Source organism: Procambarus clarkii, chromosome 83 (genome assembly GCF_040958095.1).
Source record: "Procambarus clarkii isolate CNS0578487 chromosome 83, FALCON_Pclarkii_2.0, whole genome shotgun sequence".
Lineage (NCBI taxonomy): Eukaryota > Metazoa > Arthropoda > Malacostraca > Decapoda > Cambaridae > Procambarus > Procambarus clarkii.
The window spans coordinates 2137654-2160727 of NC_091232.1; the positions used below are offsets into that span (position 1 = coordinate 2137654).

Consider the following 23074-nt stretch of genomic DNA (forward strand, 5'->3'; position numbering starts at 1 on the left):
AGCCTCAAGGAGCCGACAGGGCTCCCCACAGAAAATAAGGAAAATGTACAAAACACAACAATCTAAGATTTTGGTTTTATACATTTAGAGAGAAAACCGTGTGTACTCACCTAATTGTGCTTGCGGGGGTTGAGCTCTGACTCTTTGGTCCCGCCTAGTCGACGGGACAAATTGCATCACTACGACTGTGAAGTCGTAGTGATGCAATTTTGCTATCATCATATAGGGAAGAGGGCTATGATGCTTGAATTAAATAGTTTGTGATCATCGTTTCACTTTAGTTTTTAAAATGTGTGGAATAACTTTATTTATTTGCACATAATTGACAATAGCAGTGAGTACTGTACAGTATATTGGCCTAGAATGTAATATGTACCTCTATATTGCACATAAATCTGTTCTGCACAGCTTAGAGGAAGGGTCTTGCAACCCATTCCTCTTTGCTGCTATCCTGTCTGGTAATGTCATCCAGAAAAATTTTCAAACACCAACAGAAAACACTATATTTGATGATAACCACATGCTACTAGTACATAATATTGCACAGTAAACAGTTAAAAAGATGGCAAAATTTTGTTCATGGCTCTAGCTAAATTCCATTAAATCCACAAAGATGAATTAATAGATGTATTACAGTATAACCATATTTCCATCATCTGAATACAAACTGGAAAGTAATAATTAAAATCAACATATAACATTACCCAGGGGGATCATGTTAAAGGACACCATACTTTAAAGGTTCAAACTTTACACTATCACAATCATGAAAATAAAGTCAAATTATACAAAATATCCCTAAATAAAACTTTTCCCATGAAAATTAAGCTACTCTACTTACATTTTATCCCTTAACCTACCATTTTGACAGAGTTCTTCAAGGTAATCAGGATTCCTGGCAAGCTGAAGAATGAGAGATGCTCCTCTTACTTTCTCAGGCATGTCTTCATAAAGCATCTCCATGTAAGAATCCAACTCATTTAAATTAGCCTGTTCAGTCATGTCATTTGGAAGACCTGGAGTTGGGTGATCCAGGGAAACTTGTCCATCTGTTAAAGAAAGACCTATTTACAATTACCCTTTGTACTAAGAAATGAGGAATTCAACACAATGAGATCCCCAGTATCTGTATGGAGCAACATACTAGCCCAAAATGGTAACAAACTGACAGTGGGAGAATGGTACATGGCAGACACTGCAACAACAGTGGAAGTTAGCGATCTGCATAATGTGATCAATGCTATAGCAGAAACCCAAGCCCTTATAATGGAGGACTTAACCCCCATTACCACAAGACAAAACACTGGGTTAATCTAACATCACAAGCAGAAGGAGAATAATTTTTCTACCCATGTCTAGCAAAGCCAAAGTAAGGACACATTTGTCGACCCACTCCATGGGAAAGGGATGAGAGCGAGATACTATAAACCATCCATGAAAACGTTCAAACACCCTGCGCATGAACCATGCAAAAACCTAGCCGAGAATCCAGAAGCTGAGTCACTCAGTGTGTCCAGCTCAACAGGGAGATGGGCTAAAGCAACCTCTCTCTGTTCAGGCACTGGGGAGCAGTTGGAGTGAAACTGGAGCACTGAACATGGAGGAAATAAAATCCTCTGCATGGCATGCCACACAACTGCAGTCTTCAGTATCATGCTGTGTACCCAAAGGAATGGACCCCAATCACTGACCTTAGGTGACCTGATGAGTGCTGATCACGAAGCCCGAACACAGCCAAGGAGCCCATGAACATATTGAGTTATGAAGATGGTGCTATAGAACCAAACCCCGAAAAACGTGAAGAGAAAGCTAGCACAACAGAAGCCACCAAAGAGTGGGCTGGGCCCAAATCCACCAGACCCAGGAGCAGCAGAATGGGCAGAACTGGAGAAACAGGTATAATTGTCGGAGTCAAACTCTGCCTAACAGGAAAACCACACAGGCAAAATTCAAGCTACTGCACAACCACTCGACCAACTGATGAGTCACTCAGGGCCAACTCAACACCTGACAGCAACCAAGAGTCCCAAACTAGGCCCAGCCAAGTCCAAAGCTGGGAGGGAACCAATTTGGACTTCCAGTTCAGTCAGAATTCCAGGGCAGTCAGTCAGGGCAGTCAGCCTCCAAGGTGACCATATGGTATAAATGTAGCCGAGAATCTGAACCGTATTAATACACGTCTACACACACCTGGAGAGGGTGGGGGATATATCCAGGAGAGTCCGGTGTGGGGATGGGGAGGGGGGAGGGGTTAGGATGTAGCAGGTATGGGGGGGGGGGCTGAGGGGATGTGGTGTGACCACTGCCAGTATGTGATAGTCTGCCTGCCTGTTTATCCGCCCGAACCCACCCAAGCCCACCTACCCGCCAGAACCCACCCAAGCCCACATACCCGCTCTAACCCACCCAAGCCCGCCTACCCTCCCAAACCCACCCATGCCCAATTACCCACCCAAGCCCGCCTGCCCGCTCGAACCCACCCAAGCCCGCCTACCCGCCCGAACCCACTCAAGCCCGCCTACCCCCCCAAGCCCACCCCAAGCCTGCCTACCTGCCCAAACCCACCCGAGCACACCCAAGCCCACCTACCTGCCCAAGCCCATCTACCCGCCTGAACCCACCCAAACCCGCCTACCCTCCTGAGCCCACCCAAACCCGCCTACCCTCCTGAGCCCACCCAAACCCGCCTACCCTCTCTAGCCCACCCAAGCCCACCTACTCACCCAAGACCACCCACCCAAACCCACCCAAAACCATAAGACCGCCTCCCGAACCCACCCAGCCAGCCAGCCCACGCACCAACCCAGCCTGCCCTCAAGCCTGTCCAGCAACCCACCTAGCCCACCCACCCATTAATTTACCCACCCAGTCTGCCAACCCTGCCATCCTCCCTGCCCAAGCACATTCTCACCCCACCCACCTTCCAGCTGGCCACCAATCCAGCCACCTACCTACCCACCTAAAACTGCCCATCTAGCCAGCCAGCCCGCCTGCCAGTCAGTCAGCCACCAATCCATCCATCCACCCACCCACCCCATTCCGCCCACTCACCTGCTAACCCAGCCTACCAGCCATCCCATTTTCCCCCCTCACCCACCCTCCCTGCCCGCCTGCCCATCCACCCACCAGTCAGCCATCACTGACACAATGCATGCATTTGGAGCCAACATGGTGTACGGATGTTCCTTGATGGGGCAGATATATCCAACAAAGTCACGGAATGAACACGACAGCCTCATGACAAATCAAAACAATGGGAATAATAGGCTGTGACTCTGACGTCACAGGGTAGAAGGCACTAGAGTGATAGACCCTGACACGGTCAGTGGGCAAACTAGGCTACCTCCCACCCATCCCACCCACCACCCTGAGCCAGTGCGAGGCCTGGCGGACCGCTTCCTTGTTTCCTGAACCGAGTTCATGAAGTGTGAAACCCCAACCCCGATCGTGAAACTGGAACTTTCAGATAACTTAAGTTTGCAAACCAAGTGTATCTGTACCACAGTGTTTGACAATAGACACAAGTGTAACATCCTTAACTAACAATTCTTTATCATTAAGTTCTTTATCATCTGTTCCCTCTTCTTATCTTACTGCACACTTAAGTCATTATTAACTTTTTTTTTCCACTCTCAACAATCAACTATCTCAATTTCTCAAAAGTCAAATTAATTTTGGCTGAGAAGCAACCAATTGTTGAATTAATCTTCTTTTACAAAAGAAAAGTGATCAAACCTTTTCCAGTGTCTTTCCTTGAGAGAAGGTAGCTGATGAGATGTTGCACTTCATTTAATTTGGATGGATGAATAAGTTTGCATTTATCCACCACTTCTCTTGACAGTGCTGCAATGTCTGTGTTATTATCCAAGCTCTTTAACCGAATTATTTTTTGGCATTCCTGGAAATATGCATGTACATATTAATCAAAAATGCAAGATAGAATTCACAAACTAAACAATAAATCTATTAAGACAGCTATTTTATTATTATTATTAATAATTATTATTATAATAAATATATATATATATATATATATATATATATATATATATATATATATATATATATATATATATATATATATATATATATATATATAACCCCCCTACCCTCCCTAGCCCACCCAAGCCCACCTACCCAGGTGGTGGGTGGGTAGGTGGGGGTGGGGGGGGGTGTGGGTGTGTGTAATTACCTAAGTGTAGTTACAGGATGAGAGCTACGCTCGTGGTGTCCCGTCTTCCCAGCACTCTGTCATATAACGCTTTGAAACTACTGACGGTCTTGGCCTCCACCACCTTCTCACTTAACTTGTTCCAACCGTCTACCACTCTATTTGCGAAGGTGAATTTTCTTATATTTCTTCGGCATCTGTGTTTAGCTAGTTTAAATCTATGACCTCTTGTTCTTGAAGTGCCAGGTGTCAGGAAATCTTCCCTGTCGATTTTATCAATTCCTGTTACTATTTTGTATGTAGTGATCATATCACCTCTTTTTCTTCTGTCTTCTAGTTTTGGCATGTTTAATGCTTCCAACCTCTCCTCGTAGCTCTTGCCCTTCAGTTCTGGGAGCCACTTCGTAGCATGTCTTTGCACCTTTTCCAGTTTGTTGATGTGCTTCTTAAGATATGGGCACCACACAACCGCTGCATATTCTAGCTTTGGCCTAACAAAAGTCATGAACAATTTCTTTAGTATATCGCCATCCATGTATTTAAATGCAATTCTGAAGTTAGAAAGCATCGCATAGGCTCCTTGCACAATATTCTTTATGTGGTCCTCAGGTGATAGTTTTCTATCTAGAACCACCCCTAGATCTCTTTCTTTATCAGAATTCTTTAAAGATTTCTCACATAATATATAGGTTGTATGGGGTCTATGTTCTCCTATTCCACATTCCATAACATGACATTTATTAACATTAAATTCCATTTGCCAGGTGGTGCTCCATATACTTATTTTGTCCAGGTCTTCTTGAAGGGCATGACAATCATCTAAATTTCTTATCATTCCTATTATCTTAGCATCATCAGCAAACATGTTCATATAATTCTGTATACCAACTGGTAGATCATTTATGTACACAATAAACATCACTGGTGCAAGAACTGAACCCTGTGGTACTCCACTTGTGACATTTCTCCATTCCGATACATTGCCTCTGATTACTGCCCTCATTTTTCTATGTCAGAAAATTTTTCATCCATGATAGAAGCTTACCTGTCACCCCTCCAATATTTTCCAGTTTCCAGAACAACCTCTTATGTGGAACTCTGTCGAAAGCCTTTTTTAGGTCCAGATAGATGCAGTCAACCCAACCATCTCTTTCCTGTAATATCTCTGTGGCTCGATCATAGAAACTGAGTAAATTCGATACACAGGATCTTCCAGATCGAAAACCATACTGTCTGTCTGATATTATATCATTTCTCTCCAGGTGTTCTACCCATTTAGTTTTGATTAGCTTTTCCAATACTTTCACTATTACACTTGTCAATGATACAGGTCTATAATTGAGGGGGTCTTCCCTGCTGCCACTTTTGTAGATTGGAATTATGTTAGCCTGTTTCCACACGTCTGCTAACGATTCCTGTACACAGGGATGCCTGAAAGATCAGGTGAAGTGGAATGCTGAGCTCAGATGCACATTCTCTCAGAACCCATGGTGAAACGCCATCTGGGCCAGCTGCTTTGTTCTTCCCGAGCTCCTTTAGCATATTTTCCACTTCATTTCTAGACACCTCTATCCGCTCTATGTTGTTCTCTTGAATTCTTATTGTGTCTGGTTCTCTGAAGATTTCATTTTGTACAAACACACTTTGGAACTTTTCATTTAATGTTTCACACATTTCCTTTTCATTTTCCGTGAATCTGTTTCCCATTTTCAACCTCTGGATATTATCCTTTACCTGCAATTTGTTGTTTATGAATTTGAAGAATAGGCCCGGTTCTGTTTTACATTTATCGGCTATCCCTTTTTCAAAATTTCTTTCTGCCTCTCTCCTTACTGCTGTATAGTTGTTTCTCGCATCTTTGTATCGCTTGTATGTTTGGGGGTTTGGCCTCTTCCTATACTGATTCCATTTTTGTGTCTTTTGGTCTCTTGCCCTCTCACAATTTCTGTCGAACCAATCCTGTTTTCTGGTCCTGCATCTCTGTTTTGGTATGAATGTTTGTGTGCCTTCCTCGTATAGTTTTAAAAATTTGGCATACATTTCATTTACTTCCCTACCTAGCAACAATTCTGTCCAATTACACTCATTAAAAAAATTTTGAAGTTCCCCATAGTTGCCTCTCCTTAAATCGAGTTTATCAACTGTTTCAATGTCCCCATTTTCTTCTAGATGATATCTTAAAGCATATTTAATGTCTAACAGGACGTGATCACTCTTTCCCAAGGGAGGAAGGTACTGGATGTCAAAAATCTCTTCTTCTTTCCTGGTGAATACTAGATCGAGTACTGACGGTACATCTCCTTCCCTCATTCTTGTGGCTTGCTTTATGTGTTGATACAAGAATGTCTCCAGAATGAGGTTCACAAATCTGCATGTCCAAAAGTCCTCCGTTCTTGCTTCATAGGCCTCCCAGTCTATTGCTCTAAAGTTGAAGTCCCTCAGTATCAACAGTCGTGATTTATCTTTATCAGCTTGTACAATAATATCTCTCATGACCATTATGAGGCCCTCTCGTTTGTCATCCAGTTCTTCCTTTGTCCAAGTGTTGCTTGCTGGTGGGCTGTAGGTATTTACAATTATCAGCTTATCATCCTGATTCCAGACCTGCAATGCCATTATGTCAATATCTCGAGGGTTTTCAAATATTAACTCTTTTACCTTCAGGTGTTTTTTCACCAGTACAGCCACTCCTCCTCCCTTCCTAGTTTTCCTGTCACGTCTCCAAACTGAGTAGCCTCTTGGGAATATGACTTCATTTATTATATTTCCTTCAAGTTTCGTCTCTGATAATGCAACAATATCTGGGACCCTAAGCTGGATTATATCTTGCAACTCCAAAGTTTTTGACCTCACTCCATCTATGTTGGTATATACAATTTTCAGGAACATGTTCCCTTTTCCTTTGCTCTTTACTTCCCCTACCACTACTGATCTTGTTGCTTTGTTTTTATGTACCATTTCACAAGCTTTCCAGTCCCTGTCACTTTGTAAAAATAAAGAATTTCTGTCTTCTTCATTTCTATCCCCATTTAGACGTTTTGCCTCAATTAGGTTCATTTTCAGCTTTTCTGTGTGTAATTACCTAAGTGTAGTTACAGGATGAGAGCTACGCTCGTGGTGTCCCGTCTTCCCAGCACTCTTTGTCATATAACGCTTTGAAACTACTGACGGTCTTGGCCTCCACCACCTTCTCACTTAACTTGTTCCAACCGTCTACCACTCTATTTGCGAAGGTGAATTTTCTTATATTTCTTCGGCATCTGTGTTTAGCTAGTTTAAATCTATGGCCTCTTGTTCTTGAAGTTCCAGGTCTCAGGAAGTCTTCCCTGTCGATTTTATCAATTCCTGTTACTATTTTGTACGTAGTGATCATATCACCTCTTTTTCTTCTGTCTTCTAGTTTTGGCATATTTAATGCTTCTAACCTCTCCTCATAGCTCTTGTCCTTCAGTTCTGGGAGCCACTTAGTATGTGTGTGTGTGTGTGTGTGTGTGTGTGTGTGTGTGTGTGTGTGTGTGTGTGTGTGTGTGTGTGTGTGTGTGTCTATATATATATGTCGTACCTAGTAGCCAGAACGCACTTCTCAGTCTACTATGCAAGGCCCGATTTGCCTAATAAGCCAAGTTTTCATGAATTAATTGTTTTTCAACTACCTAACCTACCTAACCTAACCTAACTTTTTCGGCTACCTAACCTAACCTAACCTGACCTATAAAGATAGGTTAGGTTAGGTAGGGTTGGTTAGGTTCGGTCATATATCTACGTTAATTTTAACTCCAATAAAAAAAAATTTACCTCATACATAATGAAATGGGTAGCGTTATCATTTCATGAGAAAAAAAATAGAGAAAATATATTAATTCAGGAAAACTTTTTTTATTAGGCAAATCGGGCCTTGCATAGTAGGCTGAGAAGTGCGTTCTGGCTACTAGGTACGACATATATATATATATATATATATATATATATATATATATATATATATATATATATATATATATATATATATATATATATATATATATATATATATATATAATGTCGTACCTAGTAGCCAGAACGCACTTCTCAGCCTACTATGCAAGGCCCGATTTGCCTAATAAAAAAAGTTTTCCTGAATTAATATATTTTCTCTATTTTTTTTCTCATGAAATGATAACGGTACCCATTTCATTATGTATGAGGTCAATTTTTTGTTATTGGAATTAATATTAACGTAGATATATGACCGAACCTAACCAACCCCATCTAACCTAACCTATCTCTATAGGTTAGGTTCGGTTAGGTAGCCGAAAAAGTTAGGTTAGGTTAGGTAGGTTAGGTAGTCGAAAAACAATTATTTCATGAAAACTTGGCTTATTAGGCAAATCGGGCCTTGCATAGTAGGCTGAGAAGAGCGTTCTGGCTACTAGGTACGACATATATATATATATATATATATATATATATATATATATATATATATATATATATATATATATATATATATATATATATATATATATATATATATATATATATGCGAACAAGCCTGAATGGTCCCCAGGACAATATGCAACTGAAAACTCACACCCCAGAAGTGACTCGAACCCATACTCCCAGAAGCAGCGCAACTGGTATGTACAAGACGCCTTAAACCACTTGACCATCACGACCGGACATAATGAGGTGATAGCCGAGGCTATTTGAACCACCCCACCGCCGGCACTCGGATAGTAATCTTGGGCATAGCATTTTACCAAATCACCTCATTCTTTGGGGCACACGTGAGGAACACAAATGCGAACAAGCCTGAATGTGTGTGTGTGTGTGTGAGTTTTCAGTTGCATATTGTCCTGGGGACCATTCAGGCTTGTTCGCATTTGTGTTCCTCACGTGTGCCCCAAAGAATGAGGTGATTTGGTAAAATGCTATGCCCAAGATTACTATCCGAGTGCCGGCGGTGGGGTGGTTCAAATAGCCTCGGCTATCACCTCATTATGTCCGGTCGTGATGGTCAAGTGGATTAAGGCGTCTTGTACATACCAGTTGCGCTGCTTCTGGGAGTATGGGTTCGAGTCACTTCTGGGGTGTGAGTTTTCAGTTGCATATTGTCCTGGGGACCATTCAGGCTTGTTCGCATATATATATATATATATATATATATATATATATATATATATATATATATATATATATATATATATATATATATATGTCGTACCTAGTAGCCAGAACTCACTTTTTGGCCTACTATTCAAGGCCCGATTTGCCTAATAAGCCAAGTTTTCCTGAATTAATATATTTTTTCTAATTTTTTTCTTATGAAATGATAAAGCTACCCATTTCATTATGTATGAGGTCAATTTTTTTTATTGGAGTTAAAATTAACATAGATATATGACCGAACCTAACCAACCCTACCTAACCTAACCTAACCTATCTTTATAGGTTAGGTTTGGTTAGGTAGCCGAAAAAGTTAGGTTAGGTTAGGTTAGGTAGGTTAGGTAGTCGAAAAACAATTAATTCATGAAAACTTGGCTTATTAGGCAAATCGGGCCTTGAATAGTAGGCCAAAAAGTGAGTTCTGGCTACTAGGTACGACATATATATATATATATATATATATATATATATGTCGTACCTAGTAGCCAGAACGCTCTTCTCAGCCTACTATGCAAGGCCCGATTTGCCTAATAAGCCAAGTTTTCATGAAATAATTGTTTTTCGACTACCTAACCTACCTTACCTAACCTAACTTTTTCGGCTACCTAACCGAACCTAACCTATAGAGATAGGTTAGGTTAGGTGGGGTTGGTTAGGTTCGGTCATATATCTACGTTAATATTAATTCCAATAACAAAAAATTGACCTCATACATAATGAAATGGGTAGCTTTATCATTTCATAAGAAAAAAATTAGAGAAAATATATTAATTCATGAAAACTTGGCTAATTAGGCAAATCGGGCCGTGCATAGTAGGCTCAGAAGTGCGTTCTGGCTACTAGGTACGACATATATATATATATATATATATATATATATATATATATATATATATATATATATATATATATATATATATATGTTGTACCTAGTAGCCAGAACGTCGTACTCGGCCTGCTATGCAAGGCCCGATTTGCCTAATAAGCCAAGTTTTCCTGAATTAATATATTTTCTCTAATTTTTTTCTTATGAAATGATAAAGCTACCCATTTCATTATGTATGAGGTCAATTTTATTTTATTGGAGTTAAAATTAACGTAGATATATGACCGAACCTAACCAACCCTACCTGACCTAACCTATCTCTATAGGTTAGGTTCGGTTAGGTAGCCGAAAAAGTTAGGTTAGGTTAGGTAGGTTAGGTAGTCGAAAAACAATTATTTCATGAAAACTTGGCTTATTAGGCAAATCGGGCCTTGCATAGTAGGCTGAGAAGAGCGTTCTGGCTACTAGGTACGACATACATACATACATAAATATAAAAATATAAATATATATATATATATATATATATATATATGTCGTACCTAGTAGCCAGAACTCACTTCTCAGCCTACTATTCAAGGCCCGATTTGCCTAATAAGCCAAGTTTTCCTGAATTAATATATTTACCATAATTTTTTTCTTATGAAATGATAAAGCAACCCTTTTCTCTATGTATGAGGTCAATTTTTTTTTATTGGAGTTAAAATTAACGTAGATATATGACCGAACCTAACCAACCCTACCTAACCTAACCTAACCTATATTTATAGGTAAGGTTAGGTTAGGTAGCCAAAAAAAGCTAGGTTAGGTTAGGTTAGGTAGGTTAGGTAGACGAAAAAACATTAATTCATGAAAACTTGGCTTATTAGGCAAATCGGGCCTTGAATAGTAGGCTGAGAAGTGCGTTCTGGCTATTAGGTACGACATATATATATATATATATATATATATATATATATATATATATATATATATATATATATATATATTATATATATATATATATATATATATATATATATATATATATATATATATATATATATATATATATATATATATATATATATATGCAAACAAGCCTGAATGGTCCCCAGGACTATATACAACTGAAAACTCACACCCCAGAAGTGACTCGAACCCATACTCCCACAACTGGTATGTACAGGGACGCCTTAATCCGCTTGACCATCACGACCGGACATAAGGAAGTGATAGCCGAGGCTATATGAACCACTTCCCCGCCGGCACTCGGATGGTAATCTTGGGCATAGCATTTTATCAAATCACCTCATTCTTTGGGGCACACGTGAGGAACACAAATGCAAACAAGCCTGAATGGTCCCCAGGACTATATACAACTGAAAACTCACACCCCAGAAGTGACTCGAACCCATACTCCCACAACTGGTATGTACAGGGACGCCTTAATCCGCTTGACCATCACGACCGGACATAAGGAAGTGATAGCCGAGGCTATATGAACCACTTCCCCGCCGGCACTCGGATGGTAATCTTGGGCATAGCATTTTATCAAATCACCTCATTCTTTGGGGCACACGTGAGGAACACAAATGCAAACAAGCCTGAATGGTCCCCAGGACTATATACAACTGAAAACTCACACCCCAGAAGTGACTCGAACCCATACTCCCACAACTGGTATGTACAGGGACGCCTTAATCCGCTTGACCATCACGACCGGACATAAGGAAGTGATAGCCGAGGCTATATGAACCACTTCCCCGCCGGCACTCGGATGGTAATCTTGGGCATAGCATTTTATCAAATCACCTCATTCTTTGGGGCACACGTGAGGAACACAAATGCAAACAAGCCTGAATGGTCCCCAGGACTATATACAACTGAAAACTCACACCCCAGAAGTGACTCGAACCCATACTCCCACAACTGGTATGTACAGGGACGCCTTAATCCGCTTGACCATCACGACCGGACATAAGGAAGTGATAGCCGAGGCTATATGAACCACTTCCCCGCCGGCACTCGGATGGTAATCTTGGGCATAGCATTTTATCAAATCACCTCATTCTTTGGGGCACACGTGAGGAACACAAATGCAAACAAGCCTGAATGGTCCCCAGGACTATATACAACTGAAAACTCACACCCCAGAAGTGACTCGAACCCATACTCCCACAACTGGTATGTACAGGGACGCCTTAATCCGCTTGACCATCACGACCGGACATAAGGAAGTGATAGCCGAGGCTATATGAACCACTTCCCCGCCGGCACTCGGATGGTAATCTTGGGCATAGCATTTTATCAAATCACCTCATTCTTTGGGGCACACGTGAGGAACACAAATGCAAACAAGCCTGAATGGTCCCCAGGACTATATACAACTGAAAACTCACACCCCAGAAGTGACTCGAACCCATACTCCCACAACTGGTATGTACAGGGACGCCTTAATCCGCTTGACCATCACGACCGGACATAAGGAAGTGATAGCCGAGGCTATATGAACCACTTCCCCGCCGGCACTCGGATGGTAATCTTGGGCATAGCATTTTATCAAATCACCTCATTCTTTGGGGCACACGTGAGGAACACAAATGCAAACAAGCCTGAATGGTCCCCAGGACTATATACAACTGAAAACTCACACCCCAGAAGTGACTCGAACCCATACTCCCACAACTGGTATGTACAGGGACGCCTTAATCCGCTTGACCATCACGACCGGACATAAGGAAGTGATAGCCGAGGCTATATGAACCTGAACCTATTGGTTCATATAGCCTCGGCTATCACTTCCTTATGTCCGGTCGTGATGGTCAAGCGGATTAAGGCGTCCCTGTACATACCAGTTGTGGGAGTATGGGTTCGAGTCACTTCTGGGGTGTGAGTTTTCAGTTGTATATAGTCCTGGGGACCATTCAGGCTTGTTTGCATTTGTGTTCCTCACGTGTGCCCCAAAGAATGAGGTGATTTGATAAAATGCTATGCCCAAGATTACCATCCGAGTGCCGGCGGGGAAGTGGTTCATATAGCCTCGGCTATCACTTCCTTATGTCCGGTCGTGATGGTCAAGCGGATTAAGGCGTCCCTGTACATACCAGTTGTGGGAGTATGGGTTCGAGTCACTTCTGGGGTGTGAGTTTTCAGTTGTATATAGTCCTGGGGACCATTCAGGCTTGTTTGCATTTGTGTTCCTCACGTGTGCCCCAAAGAATGAGGTGATTTGATAAAATGCTATGCCCAAGATTACCATCCGAGTGCCGGCGGGGAAGTGGTTCATATAGCCTCGGCTATCACTTCCTTATGTCCGGTCGTGATGGTCAAGCGGATTAAGGCGTCCCTGTACATACCAGTTGTGGGAGTATGGGTTCGAGTCACTTCTGGGGTGTGAGTTTTCAGTTGTATATAGTCCTGGGGACCATTCAGGCTTGTTTGCATTTGTGTTCCTCACGTGTGCCCCAAAGAATGAGGTGATTTGATAAAATGCTATGCCCAAGATTACCATCCGAGTGCCGGCGGGGAAGTGGTTCATATAGCCTCGGCTATCACTTCCTTATGTCCGGTCGTGATGGTCAAGCGGATTAAGGCGTCCCTGTACATACCAGTTGTGGGAGTATGGGTTCGAGTCACTTCTGGGGTGTGAGTTTTCAGTTGTATATAGTCCTGGGGACCATTCAGGCTTGTTTGCATTTGTGTTCCTCACGTGTGCCCCAAAGAATGAGGTGATTTGATAAAATGCTATGCCCAAGATTACCATCCGAGTGCCGGCGGGGAAGTGGTTCATATAGCCTCGGCTATCACTTCCTTATGTCCGGTCGTGATGGTCAAGCGGATTAAGGCGTCCCTGTACATACCAGTTGTGGGAGTATGGGTTCGAGTCACTTCTGGGGTGTGAGTTTTCAGTTGTATATAGTCCTGGGGACCATTCAGGCTTGTTTGCATTTGTGTTCCTCACGTGTGCCCCAAAGAATGAGGTGATTTGATAAAATGCTATGCCCAAGATTACCATCCGAGTGCCGGCGGGGAAGTGGTTCATATAGCCTCGGCTATCACTTCCTTATGTCCGGTCGTGATGGTCAAGCGGATTAAGGCGTCCCTGTACATACCAGTTGTGGGAGTATGGGTTCGAGTCACTTCTGGGGTGTGAGTTTTCAGTTGTATATAGTCCTGGGGACCATTCAGGCTTGTTTGCATTTGTGTTCCTCACGTGTGCCCCAAAGAATGAGGTGATTTGATAAAATGCTATGCCCAAGATTACCATCCGAGTGCCGGCGGGGAAGTGGTTCATATAGCCTCGGCTATCACTTCCTTATGTCCGGTCGTGATGGTCAAGCGGATTAAGGCGTCCCTGTACATACCAGTTGTGGGAGTATGGGTTCGAGTCACTTCTGGGGTGCGAGTTTTCAGTTGTATATAGTCCTGGGGACCATTCAGGCTTGTTTGCATTTGTGTTCCTCACGTGTGCCCCAAAGAATGAGGTGATTTGATAAAATGCTATGCCCAAGATTACCATCCGAGTGCCGGCGGGGAAGTGGTTCATATAGCCTCGGCTATCACTTCCTTATGTCCGGTCGTGATGGTCAAGCGGATTAAGGCGTCCCTGTACATACCAGTTGTGGGAGTATGGGTTCGAGTCACTTCTGGGGTGTGAGTTTTCAGTTGTATATAGTCCTGGGGACCATTCAGGCTTGTTTGCATTTGTGTTCCTCACGTGTGCCCCAAAGAATGAGGTGATTTGATAAAATGCTATGCCCAAGATTACCATCCGAGTGCCGGCGGGGAAGTGGTTCATATAGCCTCGGCTATCACTTCCTTATGTCCGGTCGTGATGGTCAAGCGGATTAAGGCGTCCCTGTACATACCAGTTGTGGGAGTATGGGTTCGAGTCACTTCTGGGGTGTGAGTTTTCAGTTGTATATAGTCCTGGGGACCATTCAGGCTTGTTTGCATTTGTGTTCCTCACGTGTGCCCCAAAGAATGAGGTGATTTGATAAAATGCTATGCCCAAGATTACCATCCGAGTGCCGGCGGGGAAGTGGTTCATATAGCCTCGGCTATCACTTCCTTATGTCCGGTCGTGATGGTCAAGCGGATTAAGGCGTCCCTGTACATACCAGTTGTGGGAGTATGGGTTCGAGTCACTTCTGGGGTGTGAGTTTTCAGTTGTATATAGTCCTGGGGACCATTCAGGCTTGTTTGCATTTGTGTTCCTCACGTGTGCCCCAAAGAATGAGGTGATTTGATAAAATGCTATGCCCAAGATTACCATCCGAGTGCCGGCGGGGAAGTGGTTCATATAGCCTCGGCTATCACTTCCTTATGTCCGGTCGTGATGGTCAAGCGGATTAAGGCGTCCCTGTACATACCAGTTGTGGGAGTATGGGTTCGAGTCACTTCTGGGGTGTGAGTTTTCAGTTGTATATAGTCCTGGGGACCATTCAGGCTTGTTTGCATTTGTGTTCCTCACGTGTGCCCCAAAGAATGAGGTGATTTGATAAAATGCTATGCCCAAGATTACCATCCGAGTGCCGGCGGGGAAGTGGTTCATATAGCCTCGGCTATCACTTCCTTATGTCCGGTCGTGATGGTCAAGCGGATTAAGGCGTCCCTGTACATACCAGTTGTGGGAGTATGGGTTCGAGTCACTTCTGGGGTGTGAGTTTTCAGTTGTATATAGTCCTGGGGACCATTCAGGCTTGTTTGCATTTGTGTTCCTCACGTGTGCCCCAAAGAATGAGGTGATTTGATAAAATGCTATGCCCAAGATTACCATCCGAGTGCAGGTGGGGAAGTGGTTCATATAGCCTCGGCTATCACTTCCTTATGTCCGGTCGTGATGGTCAAGCGGATTAAGGCGTCCCTGTACATACCAGTTGTGGGAGTATGGGTTCGAGTCACTTCTGGGGTGTGAGTTTTCAGTTGTATATAGTCCTGGGGACCATTCAGGCTTGTTTGCATTTGTGTTCCTCACGTGTGCCCCAAAGAATGAGGTGATTTGATAAAATGCTATGCCCAAGATTACCATCCGAGTGCCGGCGGGGAAGTGGTTCATATAGCCTCGGCTATCACTTCCTTATGTCCGGTCGTGATGGTCAAGCGGATTAAGGCGTCCCTGTACATACCAGTTGTGGGAGTATGGGTTCGAGTCACTTCTGGGGTGTGAGTTTTCAGTTTGATATATATATATATATATATATATATATATATATATATCAATCACAATGCGTACTCACCTGTTAACGTTCTCGGGCATCTCAGAGTCCCACTCGGGAGCTCTTAAATTGTGTGTTCTCATTTTACATTTTCACATTTTCTTTTGGGGTTATTATTACAAATTAGGTGTTAAAATGTTTGCAAATAAATTTGCTAAGAGAATAGATGCAAAAAAAAAATTTGTATATGTAATAGATTATGCATCACAATACAGTACCAAATATATGAATGTTCATAAATATTTCAACATTACTCATATATATTTCAACATAAATATAAATGAAAAATGTGGAAATGTATGCATATGACCAGTCTATATCACTGTAAAAAGAAAAAAATATAACTCGTACTCTTCCAGCAGGTAATTTACTAGGAAATTGAAAAAATACAGTACTCTCAAGAAGAGTAATTATCATCTTGAGTGATAAATAGTTGGTCATCATGAATCATGATGGTCCCTGATACTCTGATTGGTCCCCTGATAAGCCCCAAATTAAAAATATGTATGAATAAAAATGATTTTGGGGTATTTGAAGATGGATGATGTATTTTAGCATTATCAGAACATTTACTGTCAAGAGTACAAAAAAATGTTTTTTTGTGTCAATGGAATGCTAAAGTGTTTTAACAACATTTGTATTGAATTCAATATTACCTTTTTGTCTCCAAGCATGGCATCGCCAAGCTGACCAAGTATAGTGGCCTCCAGTTCATAATTGACTACTAGTGCCTTTTCTGTTGGATGTACATCCAGTGAACCAACTTTCACCTTCCTGCTCAAACAAATAAATATAAAAGTTAGGTGGCATGTTTCAAATCTACCAAAACAAATGTACAGATTATATAGACAAGAGTCTTCTCTATGTTTGACAAATTTGTTTCCTTTTCTTTTTGTTTTAAGTCTTGCACACAAGGATGGATGAAACAACTGAGGTGGTTTGGTGCAGTTTGGTCATCATACCACAACTGAAGTTTATAATGGAAATATATTCTGGAAATGTATGTCCCTACCAATAATCATAATAATAATCATAATCTTTATTCACAAGAATGTGTGTACAAAGAACATAAGAGTAATGTACAATTATATGGACAGGAGTTACACATGCTGATGAAGCCACTATTATGCAAAGCGTTTCGGGCAAAACGTATTTCCTCAAGTAAGTGAAATAAAACTAGCATTGAATGTAATGAAACGCCATTTTCTGGACGAGACCCGGAGGCTTCCCGGAACTATCCAGGCTGATATGGATATATTAGACTTTAACATCAGTTAATGTGAATGGAGTTCTAGGCCTACTGGGGACCACGAGCCAGAACTTGGGTTCCTCAGAGAGGCGCACGGAGCAATGGCCTATAGAAACCCCCGTGTGGTTGGGAGCATTCTCTGTCTGCCATCAACCGGGTCAGGCACCCAGAAAGGTAAGCGCCCCAAAACAAATCTCTATTCTGGTTAAGAAATTGCTACTGAAAGCCGAATTAATGGACAGAACTCCCCAAATGAAAATGAGCAAACGAGACTGATGTCACCACGTCGCTATCTGCGCAGTCTCCCCCCACCCTCCCCAGGAGGGGGAAGGGGGAGCCCCAGACCCTTATGCCAGCTATTCACACCCCATTTCTGCGGCTGGACGTCAAGAACCGCTGACCGGAGGGAGGGAGGGTTGCCAGGGAGCCTCCAGGTTTCACCCAGAAAATGGCATTTTATTACATTCAATGCTGGTTTTCTGGGAAGAGCCCCTTTGACTCCCCGGAGTTACTTACCCAAATACAAAAACAAGAGGGACTTAAATGGGAGGCAGTCAGCACTCACTCCTCAATGCGAAGTTGAGACAACTGGCTGCAACCACCGACCCAATATGACACTGGCCCGACTAGGCCCAGGAACATTGACAAGGTAGCAAGCAGCTAAGACCCTGTACGACCTTCAAAAACCCCGTGCCTGAATGTCAGCCCAGGACATGTTACCAAAGACAGCAGCCAGCGCAGCAAACTTATGAATGTCACGGGCACGGGAATAGACCGCAGGCTGGCTGGACAGAATAACCCTGCAGAGGACCTGGGAGACCCGTACCCTGGAACAGGGAAGAAGGGGAAACCAGGTGAACCCAAAGTGCATCCCCAGCCACAGAGGCAGTAGCGCGCAGGTATCAGCGGAAAACTGTGACCGGACACAACGCATGATGCCCCCCCCCTTCCCCCCCCCCCCCACACTAACCAGCCAAGCATCAACAACCCAGGCACCCTTCCAGAAAGCAGCAGTCTCATTTGTTGCCAGAAAAGAAGGAGACGGCTGCAAACGAACAAACCTATCACCAGGAACGAAATAGCAGAAACCCTTGCACCGGATGATAACACGAAGCTTCCCTACCCGACCCCCCAGAGGCCACTGCCAACAAGAAAAGAGCCTTGGAGAAACAATCCTGAACCGAAAGGGCCATCACAAACCGAGGAGAAGAAAGAAAAGAGAGCTCCCGATCTAAAGACCAGGACAGCTCAGGCGGCGCATGAGCAGGCCTGAGGTGAAACAAAGCCCGAGACAGCTTGCGGAATGGTTCAGAAGTAACATCAATGCTGAACACAAGCTGCAGCGCCTCTGCCAACTCCACAAGATACAAGGCGACAGTATTCGACCTAAGATGACAGTCCTGGAACAACCACAAAAGGAAGGACAAAACAACCTGAACAGAGACCGAAGTAAACCGACGAAGGGACAAGAAAAACCGAAAGGACCACCAGGAAACTTCATACTGCCGCTAAGATGGAGCACGCAGATGGGACACCACCAAAGAAGCCACCTGTTCACATTCAAGTGGTGATAGACCCGAGTCAGAGAGACCAGACATGAAGACTCAAGGAGACAATCGAACCAGCCACGTAACTGATTGGTCTGATATTCTGAAAGAGGCGGAGTCACAGGAAGACTTCCCCAGGTTCGGACACCGAGCAAACAGCGCCTGAAACCAAGACTGGGCCGGCCACCAAGGAACCAAGAGGACTGCTCTCCCTTGTTGAGTCTCCAAGCAAGCTAGGACCTGGAGCAACAGCTGAACTGGGGAGAAGAGGTACAGGTAACCCAAACTCGACCAGTCCTGCCACAAGGTAACGACCCTGATGGCACCTTGCAGTCATGGAAGGGCACCATGTATAACGGGAGGCGCCTCAACCACGCCAACACGAAGTAGTCCACCTCCAGAAGCCCATACGTCCGGCAGAGCCAACTGAATGAGTCGGCATCAACCGTCCATTCCATAGACAGGGGAATGAAACATGACAGGTCATCTGCCAGGACGTTGGATGTCCCCGAACATAAACAGCCAGGAGAACCAAACCTCGACAACTCAGCAGACTAGTCACCTGAAGCAACCAGCCCCAAAGAGCCAAGGACCACATTGAACCCCCTCGGCTCAAGCAATGAACCCCCAGGAACCAGTCCATATGGAGCCGGATCGTCGATCCGCGAGCAACCCGAACCCTCCAAAGAAACATCCACGCCGCCACAATCTCCCACACCAACCTGGTGAGCACTGGTCACAAAGCCCCAGCCAAGAGACGACGCGTCCGTAAACACATTGAGTGAGGGCTCGGGTAGGCGCCAAGGCACTGAACCCCGAAAAATCCAGTGCCATATATAAGGTAAAGTAGGTATTTTACCTATAACCACTGTACTGCGAAGAGCACCTTGAGGCGCTGGATAGAGGGTACGCAGAGTACCATGTGGCATTTTTAGGTATAGGGAGCAATTTAAAACTCTCACGGGTACACAGGATTCAAGACTCAAGACTGTGCCTCAAGACTCCTGTAAACAGGCGTCATCTTGAAAATAAATTGTCAGCATCCGTGCTGGCTGTGAGAGCCTTAGTACTGAGAGCGCGACCAAGGCTGGCACATGCAGGAGCTGCACACAGCACCGTTGTGCAGCTAGGGGCCACAGCATCACTTAGTAATGATGAATAAAATAGGTAACTGAAATTATTTTGCATTGATAGTGTCATAGATGATTCTGATAAAGACTGTGTATAACATTAAGATATCAGTGAACACAATGTTATGTTATGATATTCACAGCATGAGGTACAGACACAGCACCCAGCCTCCGTCTCCTGCATCTACGAATCATGAACTAACCTTATGTTCCTTCACTAAGGTTCATTTCCTTATGGAAATGGATTCATATATTCAGGATTTTGTGACAGGAGTGTGATAGTAACAGCAGTTTTGTAGCTAGTCATTGTGCAATGTGTAGAATATTGGAGGTATTGTCTTGCATCATGTGACTGCTGGTGTTATCAACCAGTGAGGCCTCACAAGCAAACCAAGGACCATCAACAAAGGATACCTGCTCAACCAGGCTGTGACTCATACATCAGGGTGTGAGCAGCTGCATCCAACAGCCTGGTTGACCAGTCTAGCAATGAGGAGGCCTGAGCGATGACCGAGCCAAAATGCTAAGCCCCGAAACCAACACAAGGTAACCACAAGGTAACCCAAAATCATCTACGTCCTCTAATTACTCAACACAAATCTGCTATTAGAACAATAAAAAAACTCTGGCCCCAGACAGTACTCGGCCCCCTTATATCTTTGAATATGTTAGATATTAAGTCACTGCAAGGTGGAGGCAGAGACAAATGGGCAAAAAGTTTCTTTCACCCTGATGTGCCTGTTCACCTAGCAGTAAATAGGTACCTGGGAGTTTGACAGCTGCTATGGGCTGCTTCCTAGGGATGTGTAACAAAAAGGAGGCCTGGTCAGGGACCGGGCCGCGGGAACGCTAAGACCCGAAATCATCTCAAGATAACCTCAAGATAACTGCACATTCTCTCAAGTGTACTCTATATATTTAAAACTCTTTACTGTAATGCCAATCCTGACCTTAAACGCTTCCTAGAAGGTTATAATAGAACCTATGGGCACCACACTAGAAACAAATACCTATTTGATATTCCAAGAGTGCGACTTAACCAAACTAGAAATGCTCGGCAAATCAAGGGACCCCAAAATCTGGAATGACCGTCCCAATCACGTCAAAGACTGTCCCTCTCTGAACCAGCTTAAGAAGAAAACTAAGAACTACCTAATAAACTCCATGTATCCTACCTTACCCCCTAAATATCAACCTATGTCTTGCTATTTTCAAACAATATTGATTATTGACCAACTTGTATAACTGTTGATATCCAACATGAAATAACTTGAACTGTAGTCCTGTTTATTTTATTTAGATAAAATTACTTCTGCTGTCTGTTTCAATTTCTGCTGTTCCATCCATCATGTAATAATTATAATTTTTCTTCTTTTTTTTTCCTTTTTTCCAATTCAATTTGTGCTATTGATCTCAATTAGTTTTACATTTTAATCTAAATGTTTTTACCACATGCTGCAAAATGCTGTGCATATTAGTGGCTTTAGGCATAGTATGTACTAGCTCTATCTAGAAATCTAAAATTCTGTTTGTAATTCAATTTCAATGTATGTACTTTTACCTGAATAAACATTATCATTATCACTGTTTACTTCTCAGTGAACAAAGGTATTAGGTGAAAGGAAACATGCCCAACCATTTCAGTCTTGCCTGAAAATCAAACCCAGGATCCCCAATTGTGAGTTGGTAACAAAGCCAACTGTACTACTAGTCCATACAGACTATGTAATTGTTTTGCAGCCACTGAAGAGTGATCCCTATCAGAGCTCATCACTTTCTAAAGAATAACTGGAAAATTATATGAATAACCATTATCTAGCCTAAGCACTGTGAATACTGTAAATTGTATGCATGATCATTAGTCACAGTATTACAGTACAGGGATACAGGATAAAAAATATCACTATTCTAAATCATACAATTCAAGTTATATTAACCTAAAATTACTGTATCCAGTATCCCATAGACCTTATGTAAATAGCATAACACCTTTCAAACATGTATGCAAACAATACAAAGACCCATGAACCTGAATTTACCTGAAGGTCACCCTCTCTTATGGCCTTTATGGTGACAGGAAGCCAGTGGCTTGTGGGAGGTTGTCCCATTATTTCTTAGTACTTTCAGACTTAATTTAAACTTTAGTACTATTTTTGTATTTTTGAATTTCATAGGTAAACAAAGCCATGAATTTAATATCCTTGGAGTAATAGTTGGTTTTGTTCTCGACTCACAATCGGGAATTCCAGTTCACTTCCCGGGTGGGATAGAAATAGTTTGGCACGTTTCCTTCATCTAATACTTCTGTTAACATAGCAGTAATTAGGTACCTGGGAGTTAGGCAACTGTTGTGAGGATGCATCCTAGGGAAGATCAGCAGCTTGATCTTTCAGGGACCTCAATACAAACCTAAAGTACTGTATATATATATACACAGGCTTCGTGTCCCTGATGAAAGGAATTACTAAACCATCTCTTGCCTATCATACATTATGGATTGAGCTTTATGCTGCTGCACATAGCCAGAGTTATGACGTTCTTTTTAAAGAATGCATCTAGATTCTTGCATGCAAATTGTGCAGCACTCCACAGACGTGTATTCAATGTCTACACGATCCTTGGGTTAGGCAAGGTTTCATTATTCCAACAATTTTCCAAATACTGTACTGTACATGGGAAATGATGGCACATCCTGATACAGTCTACTGTCCAATAATGTCCATATGTGTAACAAGAAGCAACTACTTCCAGCTCAACGAGCAAAAATGTTGGACATAACACAATATGCTTTTTCACCAATAAATGA

General features: G+C 42.8%; 1 protein-coding gene across 7 annotated transcripts in view; it reads right to left on the reverse strand.

Annotated features, from left to right (window-relative positions):
- Positions 1–23074, reverse strand: part of Kap3 (kinesin associated protein 3) — a 93773-nt gene that overhangs the window by 69192 nt on the left and 1507 nt on the right. For 5 of the 7 annotated variants that reach the window (XM_045759540.2, XM_069316269.1, XM_045759538.2 and 2 more), the window contains exons 2-4: positions 16999–17116; positions 3736–3898; positions 861–1064 (exon numbers count right to left, since the gene is read on the reverse strand). In XM_045759540.2, coding sequence (XP_045615496.1) covers positions 861–1064; positions 3736–3898; positions 16999–17116 — 485 coding nt within the window. The remainder of the gene's footprint in view (positions 1–860; positions 1065–3735; positions 3899–16998; positions 17117–23074) is intronic. The other 2 variants (XM_045759539.2, XM_069316271.1) reach the window with 1 other exon arrangement.